The sequence below is a fragment of the Dipodomys merriami genome, unplaced genomic scaffold (genome assembly GCF_024711535.1).
Source record: "Dipodomys merriami isolate MVZ:Mamm:240054 unplaced genomic scaffold, mDipMer1.0.p SCAF_60, whole genome shotgun sequence".
NCBI lineage: Eukaryota > Metazoa > Chordata > Mammalia > Rodentia > Heteromyidae > Dipodomys > Dipodomys merriami.
Genome location: NW_027206180.1, coordinates 8,237,176 through 8,261,922, shown reverse-complemented (window position 1 = coordinate 8,261,922; position 24,747 = coordinate 8,237,176). Strand labels below are relative to the sequence as shown.

At 60.6% G+C, this 24,747-nt stretch overlaps 1 protein-coding gene across 2 annotated transcripts; it reads right to left on the bottom strand.

The window, feature by feature from the left end:
• Positions 1-81: 81 nt before the first annotated feature.
• On the bottom strand, positions 82-24,473 carry LOC138814681 (H(+)/Cl(-) exchange transporter 7). 2 transcript variants are annotated; one of them, XM_070003832.1, is made up of 25 exons: positions 24,264-24,473; positions 20,115-20,186; positions 18,860-18,931; positions 18,701-18,766; positions 17,764-17,896; positions 17,376-17,485; positions 16,180-16,260; positions 14,417-14,479; positions 14,222-14,305; positions 11,365-11,458; positions 10,951-11,015; positions 10,433-10,549; positions 9,904-9,958; positions 8,081-8,141; positions 7,375-7,513; positions 6,765-6,858; positions 4,973-5,142; positions 3,912-3,963; positions 3,258-3,385; positions 3,002-3,087; positions 2,576-2,705; positions 2,061-2,120; positions 1,815-1,991; positions 1,449-1,529; positions 82-1,365 (listed from the first exon to the last, which is right to left on the bottom strand). In XM_070003832.1, the coding sequence occupies exons 1-25, from the start codon at positions 24,399-24,401 to the stop codon at positions 1,279-1,281; spliced, it is 2,415 nt and encodes an 804-aa protein (XP_069859933.1). In that variant the 5' UTR covers positions 24,402-24,473; the 3' UTR covers positions 82-1,278. The 2 variants fall into 2 exon arrangements, with proteins under 2 accessions (XP_069859933.1, XP_069859934.1); XM_070003833.1 differs by lacking the exons at positions 20,115-20,186; positions 24,264-24,473 and adding an exon at positions 19,824-20,086.
• Between the last annotated feature and the right edge of the window lie 274 nt (positions 24,474-24,747).

Below are 24,747 nucleotides of genomic sequence, written 5' to 3'. Positions count from 1 at the left end.
GAAAGCAGGGGTGGCCACACAGCCACGGCAGCTTGGGGACTTCAGCTGTTCCAGAAGCCACTGAGACAGGAGACGGTCGAGTGAGTTTTGGTAGTTCCTTTTATTTACCTAGTATATCCAAAATATCATCTCAACATGTAACTGACATAAAACTATGAACAGGATTGCACGTGCTTTTTTGGTACCAATCGTCTGAGGCCCTGCCCAGTCCCTTCCCTTCCCACGCAGAGGCTTCGCGGACCCCCTCCCCCCCCCACGAGGGCTCAGACAACACCTGGTCCTGCAGCTGTGGGACGGCTGGGCCTCCCTGGGGAGGGGGCCGGCCTGGGCGCTGGAGAACAGGGTCTGCAGCGAGTTCCTGGGAGCAAGGCCGGGCCCACAGGCGGCTGCCGTTCCTTGAGTGCGGGCCCCTGCCCACAGAGCACTGCGCGGGCATCACAGGAGGCCCGTCGCCCGGTGCCACCTTGCTCAGTGCCCTGACCTCTAGGCCCCAGGCAGGGAAAGGGATGGCGCCAGCCGACTTATTTTCTCACATGGTCATAAAAGAGACCCGAGGAACACTATCTGGCCAGGCCTGGCTAGCTCGGCCCATGCCACCAGACTAGCGCCACTCTGTGCTAGGCCACAGATCACCCCAGTGGTGCGCACTTGGTGGCCACTGTAGCCGGAAGTGAGCCACTGCTGACACCGCGGCCCCCGTGCTGAGAACCTGTCTTCCCGGCTGTCTTCAAATGCAAGCCTCAGGCCCGCGGGGACCCTTAGGGCCCCAGCCCCTGGCACAGGCCCCATCTTCCTGTCTTCAGGGCCTGGGATCACCTAAGTCAGGTGGGACCTGGGCCACCCGGGGCTCCCCATGGAGCAGTGTGGCATCCTTGAGCCCCGGCTGTGAGGCTTCTGGTGGTGAGGGCAGTGTGGCTGGCGTGTGGGTCCCACAGCAGCAGCAGCAGCAGCAGCAGCAGCAGCAGCAGCAGGGGCACGGCTCGCCTGCCTCGCGCTCTGCCCCTCCGCCGGCCTCTGGGGAGCCAGCAGCAGAGACACAGCTGGGAGGAAAGGAACGGGGGTGGCGGGGTGCCAAGGGGCCAGGCACAGGGCAAGTACTAAGGATGTAAACCACGCGTCCATGAAGAAAGGCAGGCTCACAGGCCAGCTAGACCCGAGATGGGGCTGCTCGATCCTGCTGCTGTGCTGCCCAGGAAGTAAGGCTTTGGCCAAGAGACCAGGGACCCCAGGACAGAGCACAAAGGGGCCGGGCTGCCGCTGCCCACCAGGGTCCAGGCCTCACGTCTGGGCCAGCGAGAGTTCTTCCAGGCCGCCCTTCCCCAGGCGGTACCTGGCCAGGTCCTTCCTGGTCACCAGCCCGACCACCTGCAGGAGCAACATCAAGTCAGAGCCCTTGTGGAGCCAGGGTCCCAGGGCACTCCACGTGGAACATGGACCACCAGCCTTACCTGATTGTGATTGTCCACGACCACCAGGTGCCTCAGGCCCAGAGCCCGGAACAGCTTGAACACCCGAGGGAGAGACGCTTCCTGCAAGGTGGGTGTGGTACTCAGCCTGCATGCGTACCCCAGGGGAGGATGGGATCCCCACAGCTCCAGGTGGGTAAGAGGAGGTGTCCCCCTCCCCACCAGGCCTCTCTGAGGCCTTAACCCTCTCCAAAGCACTGCTCCCAAGGGCCACAGCACCCCCACCCCCAGGTCCTGCCCCGATGCCTTCTGGGCACATGGCGGGTCCTTGCAGACTGCCAAAGGGCAATGGCCTGCTCCGCCCCACAGGTGGGTACCCGGGGCTCGGTATAGGGAGGGGCTGAATACCTGGGGCACAGTGTAAGGGGAGGGGTTCATGAACTCGGACAGGTCCATGGAGCACTCGCGCTCATCCTGGGACACGTGGATGGACTGGATCGGGGGGAAGCGTGGATAGGCATCACGGAAGTCCTTCAGCCTCAGCCGGCGCTGCACCAGGCCCATGTTGGACCTCTCTACAAACACCTGTGGGCAGCGGTGGTCAGGGCCCGTGGGAAGGCCAGGCCCTCCCCTGCCCCGACCAAGCAGGCCCACCTTGTGCTTCAGAAGGACAATGAGCTGGGAACGCAGGATCAAGCCCTGGAGCCTGGCTGGCTGTGGGGGAGGAAGGGTCAGAGGCAGCGGGATGCCAGTGTCAGGACCGCAGTCGATCCTCTGGTCCCTGAGAGCCACCTGAGTGGCTTGCAGTGAATTAGTTCCTACTCAGTCTGGTGAACCTGACACAGAGACACGGGTGTCCCCAGCCCTCCCAGCCACCACTCCCATGTCCAGGGCATCCCACAGGCTGGGCCTAGTGAGGGGCACAGTGAGGCTGTGTTCACGGAGGCCACAGCGCCCAGCAGTCAGGCTGGGGCACTGGACAGCGCGTGCCGGCTGCGGGGCTCCCTTCCGCAGACCGGAGCGGAGCGGGGCGGGCGAGCGAGCGGGGCGGGCGAGCGGGGTGGGCGAGCGGGGTGAGCGGGGCGAGCGAGCGGGGCGGGCGAGCGGGGCGGGCGAGCGGGGCGGGCGAGCGGGGCGGCCCGCTCAGCACAAGCTCTCCTGCCTGGTACCTGGGTGTCGTCCGTGTCTTCCACCACGGGGAAGCCGTTGTGGTTGGAGGCCGTGTCACTGAGGACGTCCACGATGACACCGACCTTCTCCCTCCTCCGCAGGCACGTCACAGGGGTGCTCATCACCTCCCTGCCAGGACCCCGGCGCCCGTCACCGCCGCGCCGCCATCCACGCGTCTCAGCGGGCACAGGCGCTGGGGCCATGGCGCTGCCACACTAGGAAACAGCGGTCCCCAGAACACCCCCCTCCCCATGCTGCTGGCTTTAGCACCAGGAGCCCAGCAGGGACTGAGCAGTGATGCTCACAGGCCCGCAGCCTCCTCCCTGCCTACCCTCTACCTGCAGCCAGCACGACCCTCCCCCGCCCCAAGCTGCAGCCTCAGACCCGGCCCTCCAGCCTGGGTGCGGGGAGGCTGCTGGCAGTACCTGGCGGTGAGTGAGTGGGAGGTGACCGGAGCCTCCCAGTGCAGGAAGGGCACGCTCTGCAGCTGGATGTGCATGTCGTACAGGCCCTGAGGAAGGGGCGGCAGGTGAGGCGTGGCCGCGCCCCCAGGGCATCTGGAAGGGCATCTGGGTGGCTGCACAGGGCTGCCACAGGCCCCCAGAGCCCGGAGGACCCACGACCCCCGGCTGGGGCCAACGTGTGGGGTGAAGGGGCCAACAGGCTTCCCGCTCTGCACACCTCGATGAAGACATCGCCCACGATCTTGGCGGTCATCAGCACCAGCATGATGGGAAAGCCGTAGGTCACGTTGCTGGTGGCCTCCATCATGATGACGGTCAGGCTCAGGGTCATCCTCACGATCCCACCTGCGGGAGTGGCCGCAGGCCTCACCATGCACGAGAGGCCCGTGACTGCCTGGCTGAAGGCTATTGGCTGGCCGTGGGGAAGAGGAACACGGCCGCCTGGGATCCCCGGCCCTGTTCTGCTCACTTTGACGGACTCCCGCCTGGGGGGGCGGTGCCCTGCCCTCTCACCTCTCTGCAGGTGCCCTTGCCCTCTCACCTCTCTGCAGGTGCCCCTGCCCTCTCACCTCTCTGCAGATGCCCTGCCCTCTCACCTCTCAGCAGGTGCCCTGCCCTCTCACCTCTCTGCAGGTGCCCTGCCCTCTCACCTCTCTGCAGGTGCCCTTTCCCTCTCACCTCTCTGAAGGTGCCCCTGCCCTCTCACCTCTCTGCAGGTGCCCCTGCCCTCTCACCTCTCTGCAGGTGCCCTGCCCTCTCACCTCTCTGCAGGTGCCCTTGCCCTCTCACCTCTCAGCAGGTGCCCTGCCCTCTCACCTCTCTGCAGGTGCCCTGCCCTCTCACCTCTGCAGTGGTGAGAACCAGGACTTACCGAGCTGGGCAGCAGCTCCCATCAGGGCGTACTTGCCAGGGTCTGCCCAGATCTGCAGGAGGTAACACAGGAATGACGGCATGAGGTGGCAGCCCTGCCCAAGCCACCAGGAGGCAGCACTGAGGACACCTGGACTGGCACGCGCACACACAAAAACTGAGCGGGGGGGGGGGGGGGCTGGGAAGGTGGCTCAGTGGTAGAGCACTTGCCTTGCATGCTCAGAGCCCTGGGTTCGATTCCTCAGCACCACATAAGCAAAAAGAAAAAAGCCGGAAGTGGTGCTGTGGCTCAAGTGGTAGAGCACTAGCCTTGAGCTGAAGAGCTGAGGGACAGCGTCCAGGCCCAGAGTTCAGGCCCCACAACCAGACCCCCCCCAAAAAAACAAAAAAAAACTGAGCGGGGGGGGGTGGGGGGGGCTGGGAAGGTGGCTCAGTGGTAGAGCGCTTGCCTTGCATGCCTGAGGCCCTGGGTTCAATTCCTCAGCACTACATAAGCAAAAAGAAAAAAAGCCGGAAGTGGTGCTGTGGCTCAAGTGGTAGAGCGCTAGCCTTGAGCTGAAGAGCTGAGGGACAGCGCTCAGGTCCAGAGTTCAGGCCCCACAATCAGACCCCCCCAAAAAAAACAAACAAAAAACAAAAAACTGAGCGGGCTGGGAAGGTGGCTCAGTGGTACAGCACTTGTCTCGCATGCATGAGATCCTGGGTTCAATTCTCAGCACCACATAAACAGAAAAAGCCAAAGTGGGCGCTGTGGCTCAAGTGGTAGAGCGCTAGCCTTGAGCTGAAGAGCTCAGGGACAGCGCCCAGGCCCAGAGTTCAGGCCCCATGACCAACGACAAAAAAAACCCAAAAAACCAAAACCAAAACACAACAACAAAAAACTGAGCAAGGAATGGTGGTGCACACTTGTGACCCCAGTGCCTGGGAGGCTGAGGAAGGATGCTATGAGTTCAAGGCCAGCCTGGGACACACAGCAGGCCCCTCCCTGCACGCATGTTTGTGGAGCGTGTGGGAAGAGCTGCACTTCAGGGATGTGGTCCCCAGCAGACTTCCCCGACTCACCGCTGCCCCCGTCAGGTAAGACAGAGAGATGCCAAAGAGCCGACCCCAAGCAGCGCCGATGAGCAGGGACGGGATGAAGACCCCAGCAGACACAGTGAGGCCGTAGGTCCAGCAGGCCAGGAAGAAGTACACGATGGTGAACAGGCCCAGCGTCATGGGGTTATAGGAGCCTAGGGAGAGGAGGCTGCCGGTCCTGACTCCTGCCCACGCACAGCTGCCCCACCCAGCCCACAGCTCCATCCCGGAGCTGGGCCACCGAGCCCCAGCCTGGCTGTTCTTCAGAAGGCTCGACACTCGCCTTTTCAGGATGGATGGGCCTCAAGAACTGGAGAGGGAGCCAGTGCCAGTGGGTCACGCCTGCCAAACCTAGCCACTCAAAAGGATCGCGGTTTGAAGCATAAGACTAGCTCCAAAATAGCAAAAAATCTGGAAGCATGGCTCAAGTGATGGAGTGCCAGCCATTCAAGCAAGCCTGAGCTTAAACTCTGGTAACAAAAAACAAAGGAGGAGCCGGGCACCAGTGGCTCATGCCTGTAATCCTCCTAGCTACTCAGGAAGCTGAGATCTGAGGATCGCAGTTCAAAGCCAGCCCGGGCAGGAAAGTCCATGAGACTCATCTCCAATTAACCACCAGAAAACTGAAAGGGTGCTGTGGCTAAGAGCCCAGGGGCAATGCCCAAACCCAGAGTTCAGGTGCCACGACTGACAACAACAACAATAAAGGAGATGGGAAAGCTGTGGGCTCAGCAGGGAGGCCTGGAGCCATGGCACAGGCACTGAGTCCCCAGGCAGCCCCGGCCTGCATCAGACCCACAGCCTGGAGGGCTCTCTGGGGACAAGGATGTATCACACACCCCTGCGGGGAACAGCTGAGCTGCTGGGCCTGCTGTACATCAGTCTGACCACAGGGACCAAGTGAAGGAGGAGGCCTCTCTGAAGCCAGAGCAAGGCCTGGGCTAAGGAGGCCGGTGGAGGTCAGTGGTCAGTGGACCATCCTCCTGGCGGCAGTGGGTGGCAGAGGTGAGCTCTGCTAGGCCACACAGGCAAAGGGCATGGAGATGTCACTTCTGAGAAGTGTGCAGCACGGCCGGGCCTGGAGATGGCCACTGTGATCCCCAGTGGCTGAACACTAACTCTTGATTGCTCTTCCTGGATGAGAAGCCAGGGAAATGAGGCTAAGAAGGGGGAAGGCCACAATGACCAACACAGATGTCTACAGCAGGCTGGGGCGGTCCGTCTATGTGCCAAAGGTACTATGGCACAGGCCAGAGGTCAGAAGGGCCAGGCCCCTGAGCCACACGTGAATTCCATGTCCTTGATCTGCTCCATTTCCTGACCCCCTCCTATGGGCAGATCCAGAGACAGGGAAGCTCTTGGTGGCCTTGTCAGGCAAACAATGAAAAGCAGTGTCCCCACGAGACACATGGGAAAGCAGGGCCAAAGCCAGGCCCAGGCCCAGCCCGTGCTAAAGGCTCTACTCTGGCGCAGTTTCCATGTCACAGGAGTAGCTGGGGGAGGGCAAGGCCTGACACAGAGCCGCTGGGCTCTCCGGCTGAGCGGTGGCGCTGACCCAGTGTCTAAGGCAGGAAGTAGGTGGGGGGGGGGGGGACCACAGCCAGCCCTGCTCTAGCGTTTGGCTACCAGCAGCTGTGGACCCAATAGCCCTTTCAGTCTCACCACCCCAACTTTGCCTACTAACGCTGGCTCAGTGCACCCTAACACGCCAGGGTCAAGTCCTCTAGATCGGGACAGCAGCCTGGCAGCATGGCTCGGCCGCACGGCCCGCACACACCTGGTGGGTCGTGGAAGAGGCTGACCACACTCTTCTCAGGGGTGTTGAAGAAGGCCGCAGCCATGGAGTTGTACTCGCCATCCGCACAGAAGAGCTGCAGGAGCAGGAGAGCACAGGAGGGGGGCTGGGCTGGGATGCAGAGCTGTGCCGCCAGGGCCCGGGGGCTCGGGGCCACAGCACACCACTGTCCCTGTCCTGATTGTGGCTGCTGACTGCCCAGCAAGCAAGGTCACCTCCTCTGTCTGGGCGCCAGGACAGTGCTCACTCTGGGACGCCCATCAACAAATGGACTCAAACGTCTGTGGAAGATGTGTGTGTGCCACGCCCACAGTGTGTGCACGCCCAGGTGAGCAGCCTCAAGGCCCCTTTCTGAGGCTCTCACCAGGGGCTGTTCTGGAAAGAGGATTGTGGTGGTAGCCCTGGCACTGCCACCTGTTCCCTGGGTGCCCTGCGGCCAGCCTCTGCCTTTCTGGGACCTGCTGGGCGACACAGGCACACTGGCACACTCAACTTGAGCCAGGCTGTGTCCGACAGCCCTCAGCCTAAGCAGGATGTGAGCAAAGACCACCTGGCCTGCTCAGGGTGCTCGCCCACAGGGCCCCATGCCTACCTGGAGCGGGTAGGACATGGAACTTCCCTGCAAGGGCTGGCAATCCCGGGACGAGTAAATCAGCACAAAGGCGACCGTGGCTGTGACAGCGGCCACCAGTATGGCCTCAATCACCTGGAGGCAGGGCCGGTGGATGTACCTAGAGCCCAAAGCCAGGATGCACCTCACTGCAGAGACAGCCCCTGCAGCAGCCCCACCGTCACGCCCACCGCGGCTGTCACGGCAGCCTGCACCCGAACACACTGCTGGGAGAGTGACACACCACAGGTTTCATGGTCAGGTCTCCACACACTGCAGACCATCCTGGGGTCATCTCTCTCCTACGGGTGACAGGCTAGCCACAGTGACGGGCACTCACAGTGGCCAGAACTGCACAAGTATAGAAGCAGCTGCCCCCAAGCCAAGACGCTCCATCAGCACACCTAACAACAGGGCTAGCAGGCAGGGTGGACAGAGCCGGTGCCCTGGCAGAGGCCGAGTGGAGTCTTACTCCTTCCTGGGCTTGCTCTTCTGCCCAGGGACACCCCTCAGGCAAGGAGCCCTGCTTCTCTCTGGAGAGACCTCTGCTATCTGGCTTGCCCCGCTAGCAGACCATACAGCATGTCCCCAACTGGTCTGTAGGCACAAATCAAGCTCTACTGGGTGTGGTTCCAAATCGTAAGGCCAGATGTCAACTCCATTCATGAAAATGGAGGGGCTTTCTCACCTGATTCGAAACATGGTCAGCCAGTAGTTCAAGGCATTGAAGACAGCGCCGAGAATGCCACCTACAACCCAGAAGGAAGCACCCATCAGTTGGATGGGACGCAGGGGGGAGTCCCGGCCAGGAGCAGAGAGGCGTGGAGAGAGGCCAGCCCGGCCTCACCCTGCCCTGGCGCCCCAGCTCTGCTGCCGCCCCCCTCCCCCAGTCACAGGAACACGTTCTCACAGAGCAGCTCAGGCGTTTTTTTGTTGGTTGTGGGGCCTGAACTCTGGGCCTGGGCGCTGTCCCTCAGCTCTTCAGCTCAAGGCCAGCGCTCTAGCACTTGAGCTATAGCTCAACTTCTAGTTTTCTAATGGCTTATTGGAGATAAGAGTTTCATGGACATTCCTGCCCGGGCTGGCTTTGAACTGTGATCCTCGGATCTCAGCCTCCTGAGTAGCTAGGATGACAGGCGTGAGCCACCAGTGCCTGGCAAGCATTCCTTTTTCCCTGGGCACTGTCCCTGAGCTGCTTTTGCTCAAGGCTAGCACTCTACCACTTGAGCCACAGCACTATTTCTGGCTTTTTTTGTTTATGTGGTACTGAGGAATCCATCCCGGGGCTTCATGCTTGCTAGGCAAGTACTCTACCACTAAGCCACATTCCTCGCCCTGAGCATTCCTTATCTGGAACTCCCACCCACAAGTGGGAAATTCTGCATCTGGCCCATGGAAGGCCCTGTTGAGGCAGTATACGTAGGTGGATGGAACCGGTAGAGTCTGGTTTAGACTTGGGTCCCTATCTCAGAATATCTCATGGGTTTAACTATGTTCCAAAATCTAAAAATAAGCTGGGCACCGGTGGCTCACACCTGTAACTCTAGCTACTCAGGAGGCTGAGATCTGAGGATCACAGTTCAAAGCCAGCCCAGGCAGGAAAGTCCATGAGACTCTTATTTCCAATTAACTACCAGAAAACCAGAAGAGGTGCTGTGGCTCAAGTGGTAGGGTGCTTGCCTTGAGCTCAAAAGCTGAGGGACAGTGCCCAGGCCCAGAGTTCAAGACCTACAACCAATAAAAAAAAAAAAAAAGAAAAAAAAAAAGAAAAAAAGAAAGAAAAACCTAAAAACAAAACAACAAAACCAAACACCAAAATCTAAACCACCTCTGTCCCACGCCTTTTATTTTGGGGGCCATCCTGGGGTTTGAACTCCACGCCTCACGCTTGCTAGGCAGGTCACTATCATTTGTACCATGACTTCAGAGCCATGTCTCCAACTCATATTTATTTTTTTCATAGTATTTGGGGAAGGGATTCTCAAACTATTGGTGCTGTGGGACCCACAGCATTCCTCAGGAACCCTGGCCAGCCCTGGAGCTTTTTTTTTTTTTTTGTCAGTTGTGAGCCACCAGTGCCTGGCAGGCCTGGGATTTTGTCTGAACACAAAGCCAGCCTACAGTCCTTCCTACATATCACCATACAGGGCTCACCCCCAGCCTAGCCAGCGCTCTACCTGTGAACTGCAGGGTGTGGAGGCCTAACCTCTGGACACTGCAAAGCTGTACTGGGACTACAGTCATCCAGCACTGGGGCCCCAGGGACCGCAGTTGCCTGGCACTGGGGCTTTGGGGACCTCGGTTAGCTGGCACTGGGGCTTTGGGGACCCCGGTTATCTGGCACCGGGGCTTTGGGGACCTCGGTTAGCTGGCACTGGGGCTTTGGGGACCTCAGTTAGCTGGCACTGGGGCTATGTGGACTGCAGTTATCAGGAATGGGGCCCTGGGGACCGTGGTCATCTGGCACTGGAGCCCTGCTCTACTCCATCCTGTGGGGAGGAGGACACTTACCCACCACTCCCATGGCAATGAAGACAGGGATCTCATGGATGGTGTAGGCCATTTTCTGTAGAGAAGAAAGGGAAGGTGGTAAGGAGTGTCAGTCTGTGGCTTTGCTTGTAGGGGCTTCATAGCTGGCTGGGCTGGTGGGTGAGGCGCTCCCTGATTGGTTGAAGGACTAATCTTGATATTTGCAAGTGGCTCCTGCCAGTTAAACCTCAGGGCTGCATGTGAGCTGACTCTGTTCATGGAATTTTCTAGCACTTTCCCACAGACCCACAGAGGCCCCATGGGTAGGAGAGCTGGGTCCCTTTAGCAGACCTCACGCCTCCTCAGAGCCCTGCTGGTGTGGGTGGCGCATGCACTGCGGCTGGCAGCACACAAGCCGTCCCCGCAGGGTAGCTGTGAGCTCCTGGAAGCCCCTACAACACCAAGGGGCCTCACGTCTACCCACAGCCCAGACCAGAATCCCTACACACACACCAGGCTGAAGCCCCGGCCTTAGACAGGCGGAAGGGCAGTGAGGCGGGTGGAGAGCTACCTCTGAGTCAAACCTTCCGAAGTTGATGAGGCCTGGGCTGGACAGGTCCCACATGTTCCCATGGTAGATACTCAGGACACAATTCAGAGTGAAGGTGGAAATCATGGAAGCAAAGAACTGCAGCACAGAAAGAGTCAAAACCTCAGGGCTGTGGCCCAGCCAGGGCCCTAAGGGGTGTGTTGGAGCCCACCCAACATGCTTGGGGGCGCCAGAGGCCATAACTGAGTGCCGGGAACCAGATTTGGGGGGGAGGGGAGAGACAAGACCAGCAGGCAGGCCCTGTAAGCCTGGAGGATCCACCCCATACAGGAGGGAGAGAACTAGAGCGCCAAGCAGGCCCAGCCCACTGCCTGGTGAGGCAAGTGCTGGAGACAAGATAGTGACAGGAGGACGGTCCAGGGCTGGCAAGGACTCACGAGAGGCCGTGAGGGGACGGACAGGTGTGGCCCCTGACCGTGGGGGAGGTGGAGAAGAGGGAAACATGGAGCCTTAGTCATGGGTGGCCAGTGGATACTCACAATTCTCCATGTCAAGAACTGGTTCCAGAAAGAAGCACCTTCTTCCAGGCTGAACAGGACGCCACCTGGAAGAAGGCAGGCAGGCCTGAAGAGCCACCTGGCTACAGGGTGGCTGTACTCGTGTCACCCCACCCCCAAATCCAGGAAAGCAAGACGGGGGGGCAGGACACAGGGAGAGGGGCCTCTCAGGGGTCCCAGGGCCCGTCCAGGGCTCCTGACAATAGTACAACCTCTCATAAATCCCCTGGCTGGTGACTGTGAGCACTGGCCACACCTGACCAGTGCTCCTCTGCAATTACCAAGGCCAGACCTTCAACCAAGCAGGGAGAGCTTCGCTCCCTGGCCTAGTCAGCGATGAGCACACAAACACCCCAAAGCACAGCCACAGGCCAGGCAGGGCCGGCCCCTCCTCACCCACGGGCGCTCCAAATGCAGCTGATACTCCAGCCGCAGCTCCTGCTGAGACAAAGTCTCTCTTCTCCGTGTCTCTGCGGAAGTACTCAAAGATCTAAAGGAGGAAGGGATGGAGAACGGCATGGGTAGACTTGTAGGGGATACAGGCTGCCATGAAAGGGACTAAGACAAACGGGGGACAATCGCCCCATCAGCTACTGGAGTCACAGAGCTGCCATGGGCAGCACAGACTCACAGCCAGCGCCCTGCAGGCCCCAGCACCCTGCAGGCCAGCACCCTGCAAGGCCCCAGCACCCTGCAAGGCCAGCACCCTGCAGGCCAGCACCCTGCAAGGCCAGCACCCTGCAAGGCCAACACCCTGCAAGGCCAACACCCAGCAGGCCAGCACCCTGCAAGGCCAGGACCCTGCAGGCCCCAGCACCCTGCAAGGCCAGCACCCTGCAGGCCAGCACCCTGCAAGGCCCCAGCACCCTGCAGGCCCCAGCACCCTGCAAGGCCAGCACCCTGCAGGCCAGCACCCTGCAAGGCCCCAGCACCCTGCAGGCCCCAGCACCCTGCAAGGCCAGCACCCTGCAGGCCAGCACCCTGCAAGGCCCCAGCACCCTGCAGGCCCCAGCACCCTGCAAGGCCAGCACCCAGCAAGGCCAACACCCTGCAAGGCCAACACCCAGCAGGCCAGCACCCTGCAAGGCCAGCACCCTGCAGGCCAGCACCCTGCAGGCCCCAGCACCCTGCAAGGCCAACACCCTGCAGGCCAGCACCCTGCAAGGCCAGCACCCTGCAAGGCCCCAGCACCCTGCAAGGCCCCAGCACCCTGCAAGGCCATAGCACCCTGCAAGGCCCCAGCACCCTGCAAGGCCCCAGCACCCTGCAAGGCCCCAGCACCCTGCAAGGCCAGCACCCTGCAGGCCAGCACCCTGCAGGCCCCAGCACCCTGCAAGGCCCCAGCACCCTGCAAGGCCAGCACCCTGCAGGCCAGCACCCTGCAGGCCCCAGCACCCTGCAGGCCCCAGCACCCTGCAAGGCCAGCACCCTGCAGGCCAGCACCCTGCAAGGCCAGCACCCTGCAAGGCCAGCACCCTGCAGGCCCCAGCACCCTGCAGGCCAGCACCCTGCAGGCCAGCACCCTGCAAGGCCAACACCCTGCAGGCCCCAGCACCCTGCAAGGCCAGCACCCTGCAGGCCAGCACCCTGCAGGCCAGCACCCTGCAGGCCCCAGCACCCTGCAGGCCAGCATCCTGCAGGCCAGCACCCTGCAAGGCCCCAGCACCCTGCAGGCCCCAGCACCCTGCAGGCCAGCACCCTGCAGGCCCCAGCACCCTGCAAGGCCAGCACCCTGCAGGCCAGCACCCTGCAAGGCCAGCACCCTGCAAGGCCAGCACCCTGCAGGCCCCAGCACCCTGCAGGCCAGCACCCTGCAAGGCTCCAGCACCCTGCAAGGCCTATGTGGCTGGCACACCGCGTAGCCCGCTGAGATAACCAGAGGAGCCCATCTACAACAGCAGCTCAGCTTCACTACACACACACAGACTATTAACACAGCTCTACCGAGAAACCAGAAGGAAACCAAGTAAGTGGAGAACCCAACCCTGCTTTTCATTTTATACACAATTGAAGCTGGGCATTTATGGCTCACGCCCGTAATCCTAGCTACTCAGCAGGCTGAGAACTGAGAAATGAGGTTAAAAGCCAGCCCTGGCAGACTCCAGGTAACCCCAAAAACCCACAAGGGGAGATGTGGCTCAAGTGTCATAGCACTGGGCTTGAGCGAAAAATCTAAGTAAGAGTACAAAACCCAGAGTTTCAGCCCTAGTACCAAAGAAAATGGAAGGTCTTAGCCTTAGACTCTTATCTCCAATAAATCACTAGAAAACCGGAAGTGGTGCTGTGGCTCAAGCGGTAGAGCGCTTGCCTTGAGCTGAAGAGCGCAGGGACAGTGCCCAGACCCAGAGTTTAAGCCCCACAACTGAAGAAAAAAAAATATTTTTTTTTGGAGATGAGTCCGACGGACTTTCCTGCCCGGGCTGGCTTTGAACTGCAATCCTCAGATCTCAGCCTCCTGAGTAGCTAGGATTACAGGCATGAGCCACGGGCACCCGGCAAGACAGCTGTTGTAAGGTCTTGAATTCAATTACATTACACAAAAACAGAACTGCAATGTGGCTTAGTGATAGAGTGCTTGCCTAGCAGGCATTAAGCCCTAGGTTTGATCCCTCAGTACCATACAAACAGAAAAAGTCGGAAGTGGTGCTATGCAGTGTCCAGGCAGAGTTCAAGCCACAGGACACACACACACACACACACACCCCTACATAATATACATGTTCTGCCTCTAAATTCCATTTTTTGATACAGGTCACTATGTAAACCACCAGTCTGGCCTCAAATTTTCAACTCTTTAGCCTCTGTTTCCCAAGTGCCTGGACTATGGACATGTACTATCATTTCCAGCCCCAAACAAGCTTGGACAACAAGCGCCAGCGAGTCCATTTACACACCCTTCACACACACACACACACACACACACACACACATACACACACACACACACACTCTCTCTCTCTCTCTCTGTGTCTCTCTCTCTCTCTCTCCATGCAGTTCTGACTTTCTTCAGCTGGCTGGCGTCACAGACTCTTCACATACACACACACTGGGATTGTGCAGAGAAGGATGCCACATGGGGCAGAAGCAAAGGATCCATGCCTGCCTGGGCTGGAAGCAGTCCAGGCTGCCACTTAGGTAGGGTTGGGGATAGGGATGGAGAGGGGACCAGCTCCCCTGCCAGGAGGGATGGAGCGATGAGGAGAGGGAGAAGAGAGGAGCTCTTATTCACACGCCTCCAGGGGAGAGGGCTTACCTTGAAATCTCGCTTGAGCGATGTTGACCTTCCCTGGGAAATCCCGGCAGCGATCACGGACCCGGAGTGGATCATAGGCCCTTCCTAGAAATACAGCACTCAGAGGACGCCCGCAGGTCCTGGCTTCCTCTCAGGGGCGGGGTCAGAGCGGGGGGGGGGGGGGTGGGGGGGGGGAATGTCGTGCACACTCATTACCTTTCCCACAGCCAGTCCTCCCACCACGGACAGAATCACGCCGGACACCTTGATCACCAATGTCTAGAACACAAGAAAAAACACGTGTGGATACAGAACTCTGGGCTTGAGCCTGGGCTGAAGTGCACACATGGTGGTAGGACCCTGGGATGCGGGAGCTGCTGGGCTCCAGGAGGATGCACAGGCCAGGACGTGGCTCCCTTCTCCACACTCTGAGGGTAACCCCCCCCCCACACACACACGGGACATGTCTTTTCCCTGGTTTCCTTCCCAAAGCAAGCTGGCCACAGTACAGCATGCATCAGGCATCCTCCACTGACAGACAGGCAGCCCACACCTCAGCGCAGGGACTGTCATTCTGGGAGCCTCTTCCCACCTCACAGCACCCAGGGCACACGGTCCTGGGTCCCTGTTGGAGGATGTGTGTGCACCACCAGCCTCCCATGCCAGGCAGGAGTCTTAAAGGTAGCCCTTAAGTCTGCTAGAGCGTGGCAAATATTCACAGCACATGAGACAGTAGAAGTGACTGCACCTAGGCCCCCAAGGGACAGAACACACACCACATATGCCTGCCTGCCTGCCTGGGGCACAGATCCACAGGGGAGAAGAGCTCATGCTCAGTGCAGGCACCGAGGAAACCTACAGGAGGCCTGGGAAGGCGGCTCAGTGGTAGAGTGCTTGCCTTGCATGCATGAGGCCCTGGGTTCAATCCCTCAGCACCACATAAGCAGAAAAAGCTGGAAGTGGCGCTGTGGCGCAAGTGGTAGAGAGCTAGCCTTGAGCTGAAGAGCTGAGGGACAGCGCCCAGGCCCAGAGTTCAGGCCCCAGGACCAACAAAAAAAAAGAAAGAGAGAGAGAGAGAGAGGGAGGGAGGGAGGGAGGGAGGGAGGGAGGGAGGGAGGGAGGGAGGGAGGAAGGGAGGAAGGAAGGAAGGAAGGAAAAAAGAGCCTACAGGAGGACCCAGGCTCCGCACAACCAGTCTCCTGAACCAGGGACAGGAAGCCCTCTGACCAGTCTCGGTCTGGGAAGGCTGACCATGTGGGCTAGAACAGGAATAGGCGGACTGTGGTCAAAACCACCCAGACTTCATGGAGCTAGGAGGCCATTGCTGACACTAAGCATGATGAGTACTAAGGAAACTTTTTTTTTTTTTTTTTTTTTTTGGTCCGGTCGTGGGGCCTGAACTCTGGGCCTGGGCGCTGTCCCTCAGCTCTTCAGCTCAAGGCTAGCGCTCTACCACTTGAACTACAGCACCACTTCCGGCTTTTTTCTTTTTGCTTATGTGGTGCTGAGGAATCGAAATGCCAACACCCACAGGCTCCTATATGACGGCACATTCTACGTGGCTGCGACCGTAACACGCACTGGCCGAGTGTGCCCGTGCTGGTTAACTCACGCGCTGGCCGAGTGTGCCCATGCTGGTTAACTCACGCGCTGGCCGAGTGTGCCCGTGCTGGTTAACTCACGCGCTGGCCGAGTGTGCCCGTGCTGGTTAACTCACACGCTGGCCGAGTGTGCCCGTGCTGGTTAACTCATGCACTGGCCGAGTGTGCCCGTGCTGGTTAACTCACACACTGGCCGAGTGTGCCCGTGCTGGTTAACTCACGCGCTGGCCGAGTGTGCCCGTGCTGGTTAGTGAGTGCTGCCACTTGCGGAGTACCCCTGCCAGCACCTACGCGCACACCAGCAGCAAGCACAGAGGAGGGAAGGGCGAGAGACATGCCGGGAAATCCCGAGTGCCGCACCGTGTCACCACAGCTCACCTTGAGCCGCACTACATGGGGGATCTTCACCCCATTGAGGAAGCACTTGATCTGGGGGATCCCACTGCCGGCAGCTACTGGCTAGAAAGAGAAGGAGACTCCACTGAGCAGGTGGTGGGGTGAGCAGGAACAGCTCCATGGCCCAGGAGCCAAGTGGAGCCAGGCCCAGGAAGGACTCTCTGCCTGGTACGCGCAGGTCCTCACTTCCAGCCCAATTCTGCCAAGGAAGTAAACCCTGTGGGCTGTGCCGGGGCCTGGGTGGAGACATGATATCCGTGCACCCCACAGGGGCAGCTTGGGGGCTGCTCCAGATTGAGCATCGTCTAGCACAAGCAAGCAGACCTTCTGTACGTAGGGCTGCTGTGATGCCCTCATGGCTCTGGAGCTGCAGCTTCTTGTGTCTATCACCCCATGACAAGGATGCTAAGGGCAGCAGCCTAGAAAAAGGGGAAGATCTCCGGGCGCCGGTGGCTCAAGGCTGTCATCCTAGCTACTCAGGAGGCTGAGATCTCAGGATCACAGTTCAAAGCCAGCCTGGGCAGGAAAGGCCGTGAAACTCTTATCTCCAATGAACCACCAGAAAACTGTAAGTGGTGTTATATAGGACTCAAGTGGTAGAGAGCTAGGCTTGAGCTCAAGAGCTGAGGGACAGCACCCAGGCGCAGAGTTCAAGCCCCATGACCGACAAAAAAAAAAAAGGGGGGGGGGAGGGGGGGATGGCGGACTCCTGGGAGTCCCAGGATAAGAGATGCCCTCTGCCTTGGGGCAGAGTGAGTCCCCACTGGGGAGAAATTGGTCCTGCCCTTTTCTCGTCCTAGCCCATGTCCACAGCACCCCCCCCCCCCGAGACCCACAGTACAGGCCATGGAGGATGGGGTCTGGGTATGCCAGTGCTCTGGGCAGATCCTGCTTTGTCTGAGCATGGGGCAGGTACGGGAGACCTGCCTAGGATAGGGGCTGAAGGTGGGTATGGCATGGGAATGGGGGACCGGGGCTGAGGGGCTAAGGCCTGGAATGGCATCACGCAGGGTCTGGGCCTAGGCAGCGCAGGTGGTTTTCCTGTCTTACCACTAGATCTCACATGGCTCCTGATTTCCACTCGCACAAAGCATGCACGCGCACCGGCCACCAGGGTGCGCCTGACCCTGTGCTGCCTCCTGCCCCCACCCTGAGATGCCCAGTGCACATCACTGTACCTCAATGAAGGCCACTATCACAGAGCCTATGAGCACAAAGGCTGAGTTGAGCGTGGCCCACAGCAGGAGGGAAAAGGACAGCCCGCCCTTCTCTGTGAACCTGTCAATGTCTGGGAGCAAGTCAAGGCTGAGAACAGCTGTCCTCACAGCCCACGGGCGCCCTGTCCTCTCCCGTGGCTAGTCTGTGTGCACGTGGTGTCCTGCAATGCCACGGGTAAGCGGACACCACAGATGTTTCCCAAGTAGGACAGTGGTGCAGCTGTTAGTCCAGGCACCACCCCCCCCAGGCTGGATGGAAAGCACCCACAGTGCTGGGCCGCTTGGCTCCGCCCACTCGTGAGGGCACAGGCTTCAGCCCCCACTCTCTGCTAGGTGGTGTGAAGGATACTGTCCTTGATGACCCTGTACTTGAGGCCGGCCAGGTTCTCTACCACGATGTCAATGAAGCAGGCCACGAGGCCCGTGAGGATCCCGATGAGGGCACAGATGACCCAGCGCTTGATCTCCACCGTCCTGAAGGCCTGCCGGGAGAGGTGGAGTCGGATGTGGACATCTCAGCCAATGACAGGCTGCAGACAGCTCTGAGGCTGGCCCTCAAGGATGCCACACACACACATAAATACACACACACATAAATACACACACACAGCGCCCAGGACCAAGTCTTGCCCCCCCCCCTTTTTTTTTGGTTGATCGTGGGGCTTGAACTCTGGGACTGGGCGCTATCCCTGCGCTCTTCAGCTCAAGGTGAGCGCTCTACCGCTAGAGCCACAGCGCCACTTCCAGTTTTATTGGAGGTAAGAGTCTCACAGAGAGGCTGGGAAGGTGGCTCAGCGGTAGAGCGCTTGCCTTGCATGCCTGAGGCCCTGGGTTCGATTCCTCAGCACCACATAAGCAAAAAGAAAAAAGCCGGAAGTGGCGCTGTGGCTCAAGTGGTAGAGTGCTAGCCTAAGAGTCTCATGGACTTTCCTGCCCAGACTGGCTTTGAACTGTGATCCTCAGATCTCAGCCTCCTGAGTAGCTAGGATGACAAGCGTGCACCACCGGCACCCGGCCTTTGCCCATGTTTTAATGACATGCAGCACCACAAGACATGAGTGGGTGACGTTCCCAACAAATCCACACAGCTGCTGACCGTCCAAGGCTGCCATCTGTAGGGACAGCCTTCTTGGTTGCCATTAGCACGTTTCCTCCTACAGTCTCTACCGTGAGAGGCCAGATGTCACGTGGCCCTCAAGCAGTGGTGTCAGAACCCCGAGGCTGGGGACAGAGGAGGAAAGGGAGCAGGCAACACACCGCCTGGTCACAGGACAGCCCCCCCTTACCGTGTGGTTGATCCGCCTCTCCTCTTCCAGGAACAGCTGGTTCTCACTGTTGTCGTAGTCCAAGCTCTGCAGAGCAGAGCGCATGGGCCATTACCAACCAAGGACCTGGGCGGGAGGGGCAGGGGAGGGCGAGGGCTGGGGTCCAGGGCAGAGGCCCACCTCATACTTGAGGGACAGGAGCTTCTCATTGTGTGGGATCTCCTTGGGGAAGGGGGGAGGCGGGTCCACTTCCTGTGGAAGGAAAGGCAGAATCACAGGTTTTGGGGTTTTGTCTCGCTGTGTATGTAATCTAGGCTGTCCTGGAACACTCACTCTTCCTGCCTGAGCTTCTCAGGTGCTAGGCTTACAGGCATGTGTTATCATGTCCAGTTTCTGTACTTTCTTTGGGAATGAGGAGCAAAGGGAAGAAGAAGGGACACTCATTCCAGAGGCCTGCACTCTCCCAACACTTCCAGGCAGGCCGGGAAGTCACAGGAGCCTAACATCTGCCCTGGAGCACAAGCAGCAGCATCCTCTAGGGCAAAGATACGCAGTCGTCCAGATAGAAAGCAAGAGATCCAGGAACATCATGACTGAGATGGGCTTGTCTCAGGAACACAAGGGTTTTTTTTGTTGTTGTTGTTGTTTGTCAGTCGTGGGGCTTGAACTCTGGGCCTGGGTGCTGTCCCTGAGCTTCTTCAGCTCAAGGCAAGCACTCTACCACTTGAGCCACAGCATCACTTCTGGTTTTCTGGTGGTTTCTTGGAGATAAGAGTCTCATGGCCTTTCCTGCCTGGGCTGGCTTTGAACCATGATCCTCAGATCTCAGACTCCTGAGTAGCTAGGATTACAGGCGTGAGCCACCGGCACCCAGCATCACAAGATTATTTTAACACCCACAAATCTACTAGTACACAGTGCTAGGCCAACAGAGCAAAGGACAGCTTCCATGATTCCATATATGGCGGGCAGGTGAGATGCACAGCCCTCAGGCCACTGGGACAAACTGGAGTGCCACCAGAGAGGAAGTGAATTTGGGCATCCCCCAGTGTGGTAGAAGGGCCAGAGTCCACTCTGGTGTCAGAAGATATGACCAACCCTCGCTCTCCAAGGATGCCCTACCCCTCAGGGACCCCCTCCTCACCTGCGCCAGAGCCAGCCCTTTGGCCCCTGAGTCTCTCAGACCATATCCTCTTCTGCCCAGGGCTCTGTGCTCCATGATCCGTCTTCTACTACTCCTGTCCACCTCTGCTCTTCCAGCTGGCCACGCTTCCCTGGAGCAGTCTACCTCTGAAGCGTCTCTGGGGGCCCCTGCTGTCTGCCAGCCATACTGTCCCGCCACCCCCATTGCCCACTGTCCTCCATCCTCAGGTGGGGCACTGCCCTGTGAGGATGCACTTCTGTGAGGCCAGGAGTGAGGGTGCGGGCCACTCACCGGGTCCAAGAGCTCATCATCCAACTCCATGGTTTTCATTTGTCCAACTTGGAAAAAGGCAGAATGAGGCAGCTAAAAGCGGAGGAGGGGTGGTGGTGAGTGCCGCGTGGAGCCGGAGGGGCTGCGTTCTACTCCCACCCTCGAGGCCAGGCTGCTCCCACCGCCGAGCCCAACCGCGGAGGGCGGCACGGACTTTGCTCACTCTGCGCTCCGCCTTGCTGCAGCAAACTGAGGGAGGGCGCTGTCACCCCTCGGGACAAACGCAGCAGTGCCCGTGCCGGGGGGGTCTGTCTTCAGCCACCATGCCACGTACCAGTGTGGCCTTTCTGAGCCCACCCGGCCCGGGATGTGCTGCAGTGGGCCTCCAGCAGAAGGGTGAGCATGATGCAGAGCTGAGGGGTCTTAGCCACAGAGGTCTCCAAAGCACAGCGTGGGCAGGCGGGAGGCAGCGAGCCCCTTGTTGGGCTCCACCCCTGCCTGTGAGCCCAGCTGCTGGCGGGGGGGGGGGGGGGGGGGGGGATGGCTGAGTGGAGGAGATGGCACCATGCGCTTCTCCTTCCCCTAGTTTCTGAGTTTTTACAAACATGATGGGGGAGGGGCTAGTTTCTGGGCTCAGAGCCACAAATGGGTGCCCCACGGCCAGTATTTTTTTTTTTTTGGTCCGGTCGTGGGGCCTGAACTCTGGGCTTGGGCACTGTCCCTCAGCTCTTCAGCTTAAGGCTAGCGCTCTACCACTTGAGCCACAGCGCCACTTCTGGCTTTTTTCTTTTTGCTTATGTGGTGCTGAGGAATCGAACCCAGGGCCTCAGGCATGCAAGGCAAGCACTCTACCACTGAGCCACCTTCCCAGCCCTCATAGCCAGTATTAAAAAGCAAAGGGCAACAGAGCAAGACTCTGTGGTCGGTCCCAGCAGCTGATCACCCAGAGCTGAGACAGTCACCTTTACCACCAGCATTTCCACTTTGAAATCTCTGAAATCCCACACATTTCCCAAACAGGGCTTCCCTCCAGACTTGGCCAGAGCCCCCCACGCACCTGTTCATGATGCAAAATGTAGCGGACACACTAGGGACCAGCCAGGTAGTGAGGGAAGACCAATCCCCTTCCCCCAAGCCAGATAAGGAACGGCACCAGTGACAGGTGGGGACACCCCAGAAGAGAACAGTCCATGCCAAATGAGGACCAGCACCACTGACAGGTGAGGACGCCCCAGAAGGGAATAGCGGGCAGATCCAAGGCCTCTGAAACAGGCTCTAAGAACCTGATCTTCCCGTTCACCTGTTGCTCTGTGCCCAGGACTCCACTGAAGTTGGCAGGGTCCCCTCCAGGAGCTGGGGACAGACTGCTGGGCCTGGGAGGAGAGCAGGCACACCGAGAATGCAGGCCATTTGCACAGTCAGAGGGAAGTCCCAGTTCACGCCTGAATTCTGCCCAGGAGCCAGGGCAGCTGCTGCTTCCCTATCTGTGTATGAGCGAAGGCGCATGTGACAGGCAGCATGTCTAGCAGGCCTGCTCCCCACAGGACACTGGGGGCAGCAGCCAGTGACCCCACAGGGAGATTCTACAGCACTGGCTGCAACAGACATGTGGCAAAGTAAGGCAGGCTGATAAACACAGCACAGAGAAGCTATCAGCACCAGCTCGCAACGGCTGTCATGAGCCGGAAAAGCTAAGGACCTTGCACTGCTCCATAGCACCCAAGAACACAGACTTGCATCTGCCTGAGGCACCTCAGCAGGTTTTGAGAACCATGGGAGAGGGGTTGGCCACAGGCCGGCCAACAGCACCTGCTCACAGGAGGATGAGTCCTCGGCCAGCCTGGGAGATGCCAGGTATGCTACAGTCACACCTGGGAAAGCACGGTCTGGCAGCGGCAGGCAGAGCTGAAAATGCACTTCGGTAAAGGCCGCGGGACAGGCTGGGAGTCCTGGCCCTACCACTGACATTGCCGGCTGTGCTGCTGCTCCTGAAACAGTTTCAGTTTTGCAAAATGAAAAAAGTTCTGGAAATTTGTTGTACAACAGTAAATATCCTAGCTAGAAGTAGATGCCACAACTGTACCCTTGCTACTCCATAAAAGGACAAGTTTGAGGCTACTCTGGCCTAAGGTCACCCTGGGAAACCCAGAGGCCCTGTTTCAAAAGAAAGAGGCAGCAAGAACAGGTGTATATGTTCACTTCACCAGAACATTCTCAATGGCTGTCGGCTGAGTCTATCCAAGGCCCCTGTCAGGCTGCAGGAGGTGCCTGACCCTTTGCACTGCCCACTGGACGCAGTACAGCCTCCCTCCAGGAAACTTACTCGGTCGCTAATGGAGCCACGCATGACTGTCAAGAGTGCTAGAACAAGTCATTTGGGGGTTGCCGTTTCCCCCACTTTGTTGCTGCTCTTAACGCTGTTAGGAACAACTAGTATCTATTGAGTGCTTCCTCATAGGCACCATGCGTGGTGCGGTGCTGCATTAACTTTTGGGCAAATGACAAAACTGGCACAGTCAGGTTACAGACCCTGACGAGACCCTCGGGTACTGCTGTGCAAAGGAGTCAGGACTCCCAGCCTCCAGCTGTGCCCCCAGCTAAGGCAGGCTGAGCTTCCCCTGTGCCAGAGTGCCCAGCTTCCCCGCCCCCCCCAGCCAAACGCAAAGCCAGCTCATGCACAACAGGTCTGACCTCCACACCCACCCTGTGTTCCGAACTATTGCAGAGTCTCAAACACACACACACACACTCTTTGTCCTCTGCTGTTGCTCTGCCTGCCTCAGGATCTTACACTTCTCAAGCTAAGCACCAATGTGACCTTCCATCCATCCTTGTAGGGCACTGAGCGGGTCTATGGGAAGGAATTTTTTTTTGGGGGGGTGGGGGGGTCGGTTGTGGGGCCTAAACTCTGGGCCTGAACTCTGAGCCACGACCGACAAACAACAACAAACCCCACTAGACATATTCCAAGAAGGAAAGAACTATTCAAATGAAGCGGAGTTACTTCCTACCGGCCAAGAGCATGCTCTGTGTCTTCACGGGACTGGAAGAACTAAAAGAAAGTTCTACAGGCGCAGCCTGCTTTGTGTGGTCTTACAGGTGTGTAACAGACCCACAGATGAAGGATCGTTACCGAGCAGACGGAGAGCAGCCGCAATGCCCGCAGGCCGACAGCCTGAGGCTAACTCCTGCGGACCCCGGCCCCGCGCCCGACCCCAGCCCCGCGCCCGACCCCGGCCCCGGCCCCGCGCCCGACCCCGACCCCGCGCCCGACCCCGGCCCCGCGCCCGACCCCGGCCCCGCGCCCGACCCCGGCCCCGCGCCCGACCCCGGCCCCGGCCCCGCGCCCGACCCCGGCCCCGCGCCCGACCCCAGCCCCGCGCCCGACCCCGGCCCCGCACCGCAGTGGCTGACCCGTGCAGGGCTCCCGCCGCCCGGGCGCGCGCGCCGTCGGCATTCAGAGGACGGTGGACCCGAGGGGAAAGCCCGAGCCTCCCCTGGGGAAACTGCCGGGCGGCGGCCGCCGGGGCGGAGCGCGCGGGACCCTCGCCTCAGACGCCCGCGGCCTCGCCCGGCCCCCGCTCCCCTCCGGCCCCCGCGGCCTCGCCCGGCCCCCGCGGCCTCGCCCGGCCCCCGCTCCCCTCCGGCCCCCGCGGCCTCGCCCGGCCCCCGCTCCCCTCCGGCCCCCGGCCCCCGGCCCCCGCTCCCCTCCGGCCCCCGCTCCCCTCCGGCCCCCGCTCCCCTCCGGCCCCCGCGGCCTCGCCCGGCCCCCGCTCCCCTCCGGCCCCCGCTCCCCTCCGGCCCCCGCTCCCCTCCGGCCCCCGCGGCCTCGCCCGGCCCCCGCTCCCCTCCGGCCCCCGCTCCCCTCCGGCCCCCGCTCCCCTCCGGCCCCCGCTCCCCTCCGGCCCCCGCGGCCTCGCCCGCGCGGCGCCCCGCTCCCCTCCGGCCCCCGCGGCCTCGCCCGCGCGGCGCCCCGCTCCCCTCCGGCCCCCGCGGCCTCGCCCGGCCCCCGCTCCCCTCCGGCCCCCGGCCCCCGCGGCCTCGCCCGCGCGGCGCCCCGCTCCCCTCCGGCCCCCGCGGCCTCGCCCGGCCCCCGCTCCCCTCCGGCCCCCGGCCCCCGCGGCCTCGCCTGCGCGGCGCCCCGCTCCCCTCCGGCCCCCGCGGCCTCACCTGGCGCGCGGCCGGGCCGGCCCCGTTCAGCAGCGGCGTCCCCTCGTCGGGCCGCGCCGCCCGCCGCAGCAGCGGCGCCGCCTCGTCGTCGTCGCGGTCGCGGCCGGACCAGGACACCTTCTTGGAGACGTTGGCCATGGCCCGCGGCGGACGGACCGGCCGGGAAGCGCCCGCCGCCCCGGGTGAGTTCTCGTGACCCGCGCCGGCGATCACGTGATTCGCGCTGGCGGTCACGTGGTGGTCGGCCCGGGGCACGTGGTTGGTGACGGCGGCCGCCGAGGCCGGGCGCGCGCGAGGCCTCCTGGGAGCTGTAGTCCGCGCTTCCGCCCGGCCCAGGCCCGGGGGACGAGGCGCCCTCTCCCGGGGCCCGTCCTGCGATCCCCGTGCGGCCGGCCGCGGAGTCGCTGCAGGCCACAGCCCCGGGGTTGTAACCGCCCAGCCCCGAGGCCGAGGGACCCCGAGGCGACCCGAGGGGCACCGCGGG

Excerpts from the sequence above, each read along its gene's own strand:
- LOC138814681 (XM_070003832.1), bottom strand. The coding sequence starts at position 24,401 with ATGGCCAACGTCTCCAAGAAGGTGTCCTGGTCCGGCCGCGACCGCGAC. Across the intron at positions 11,459-14,221 it reads CGCTCAAGCGAGATTTCAAG|ATCTTTGAGTACTTCCGCAG; the intron begins GTAAGCCCTCTC and ends TTCCTCCTTTAG. Across the intron at positions 5,143-6,764 it reads CCTCTTCCACGACCCACCAG|GCTCCTATAACCCCATGACG; the intron begins GTGTGTGCGGGC and ends TCCTCTCCCTAG.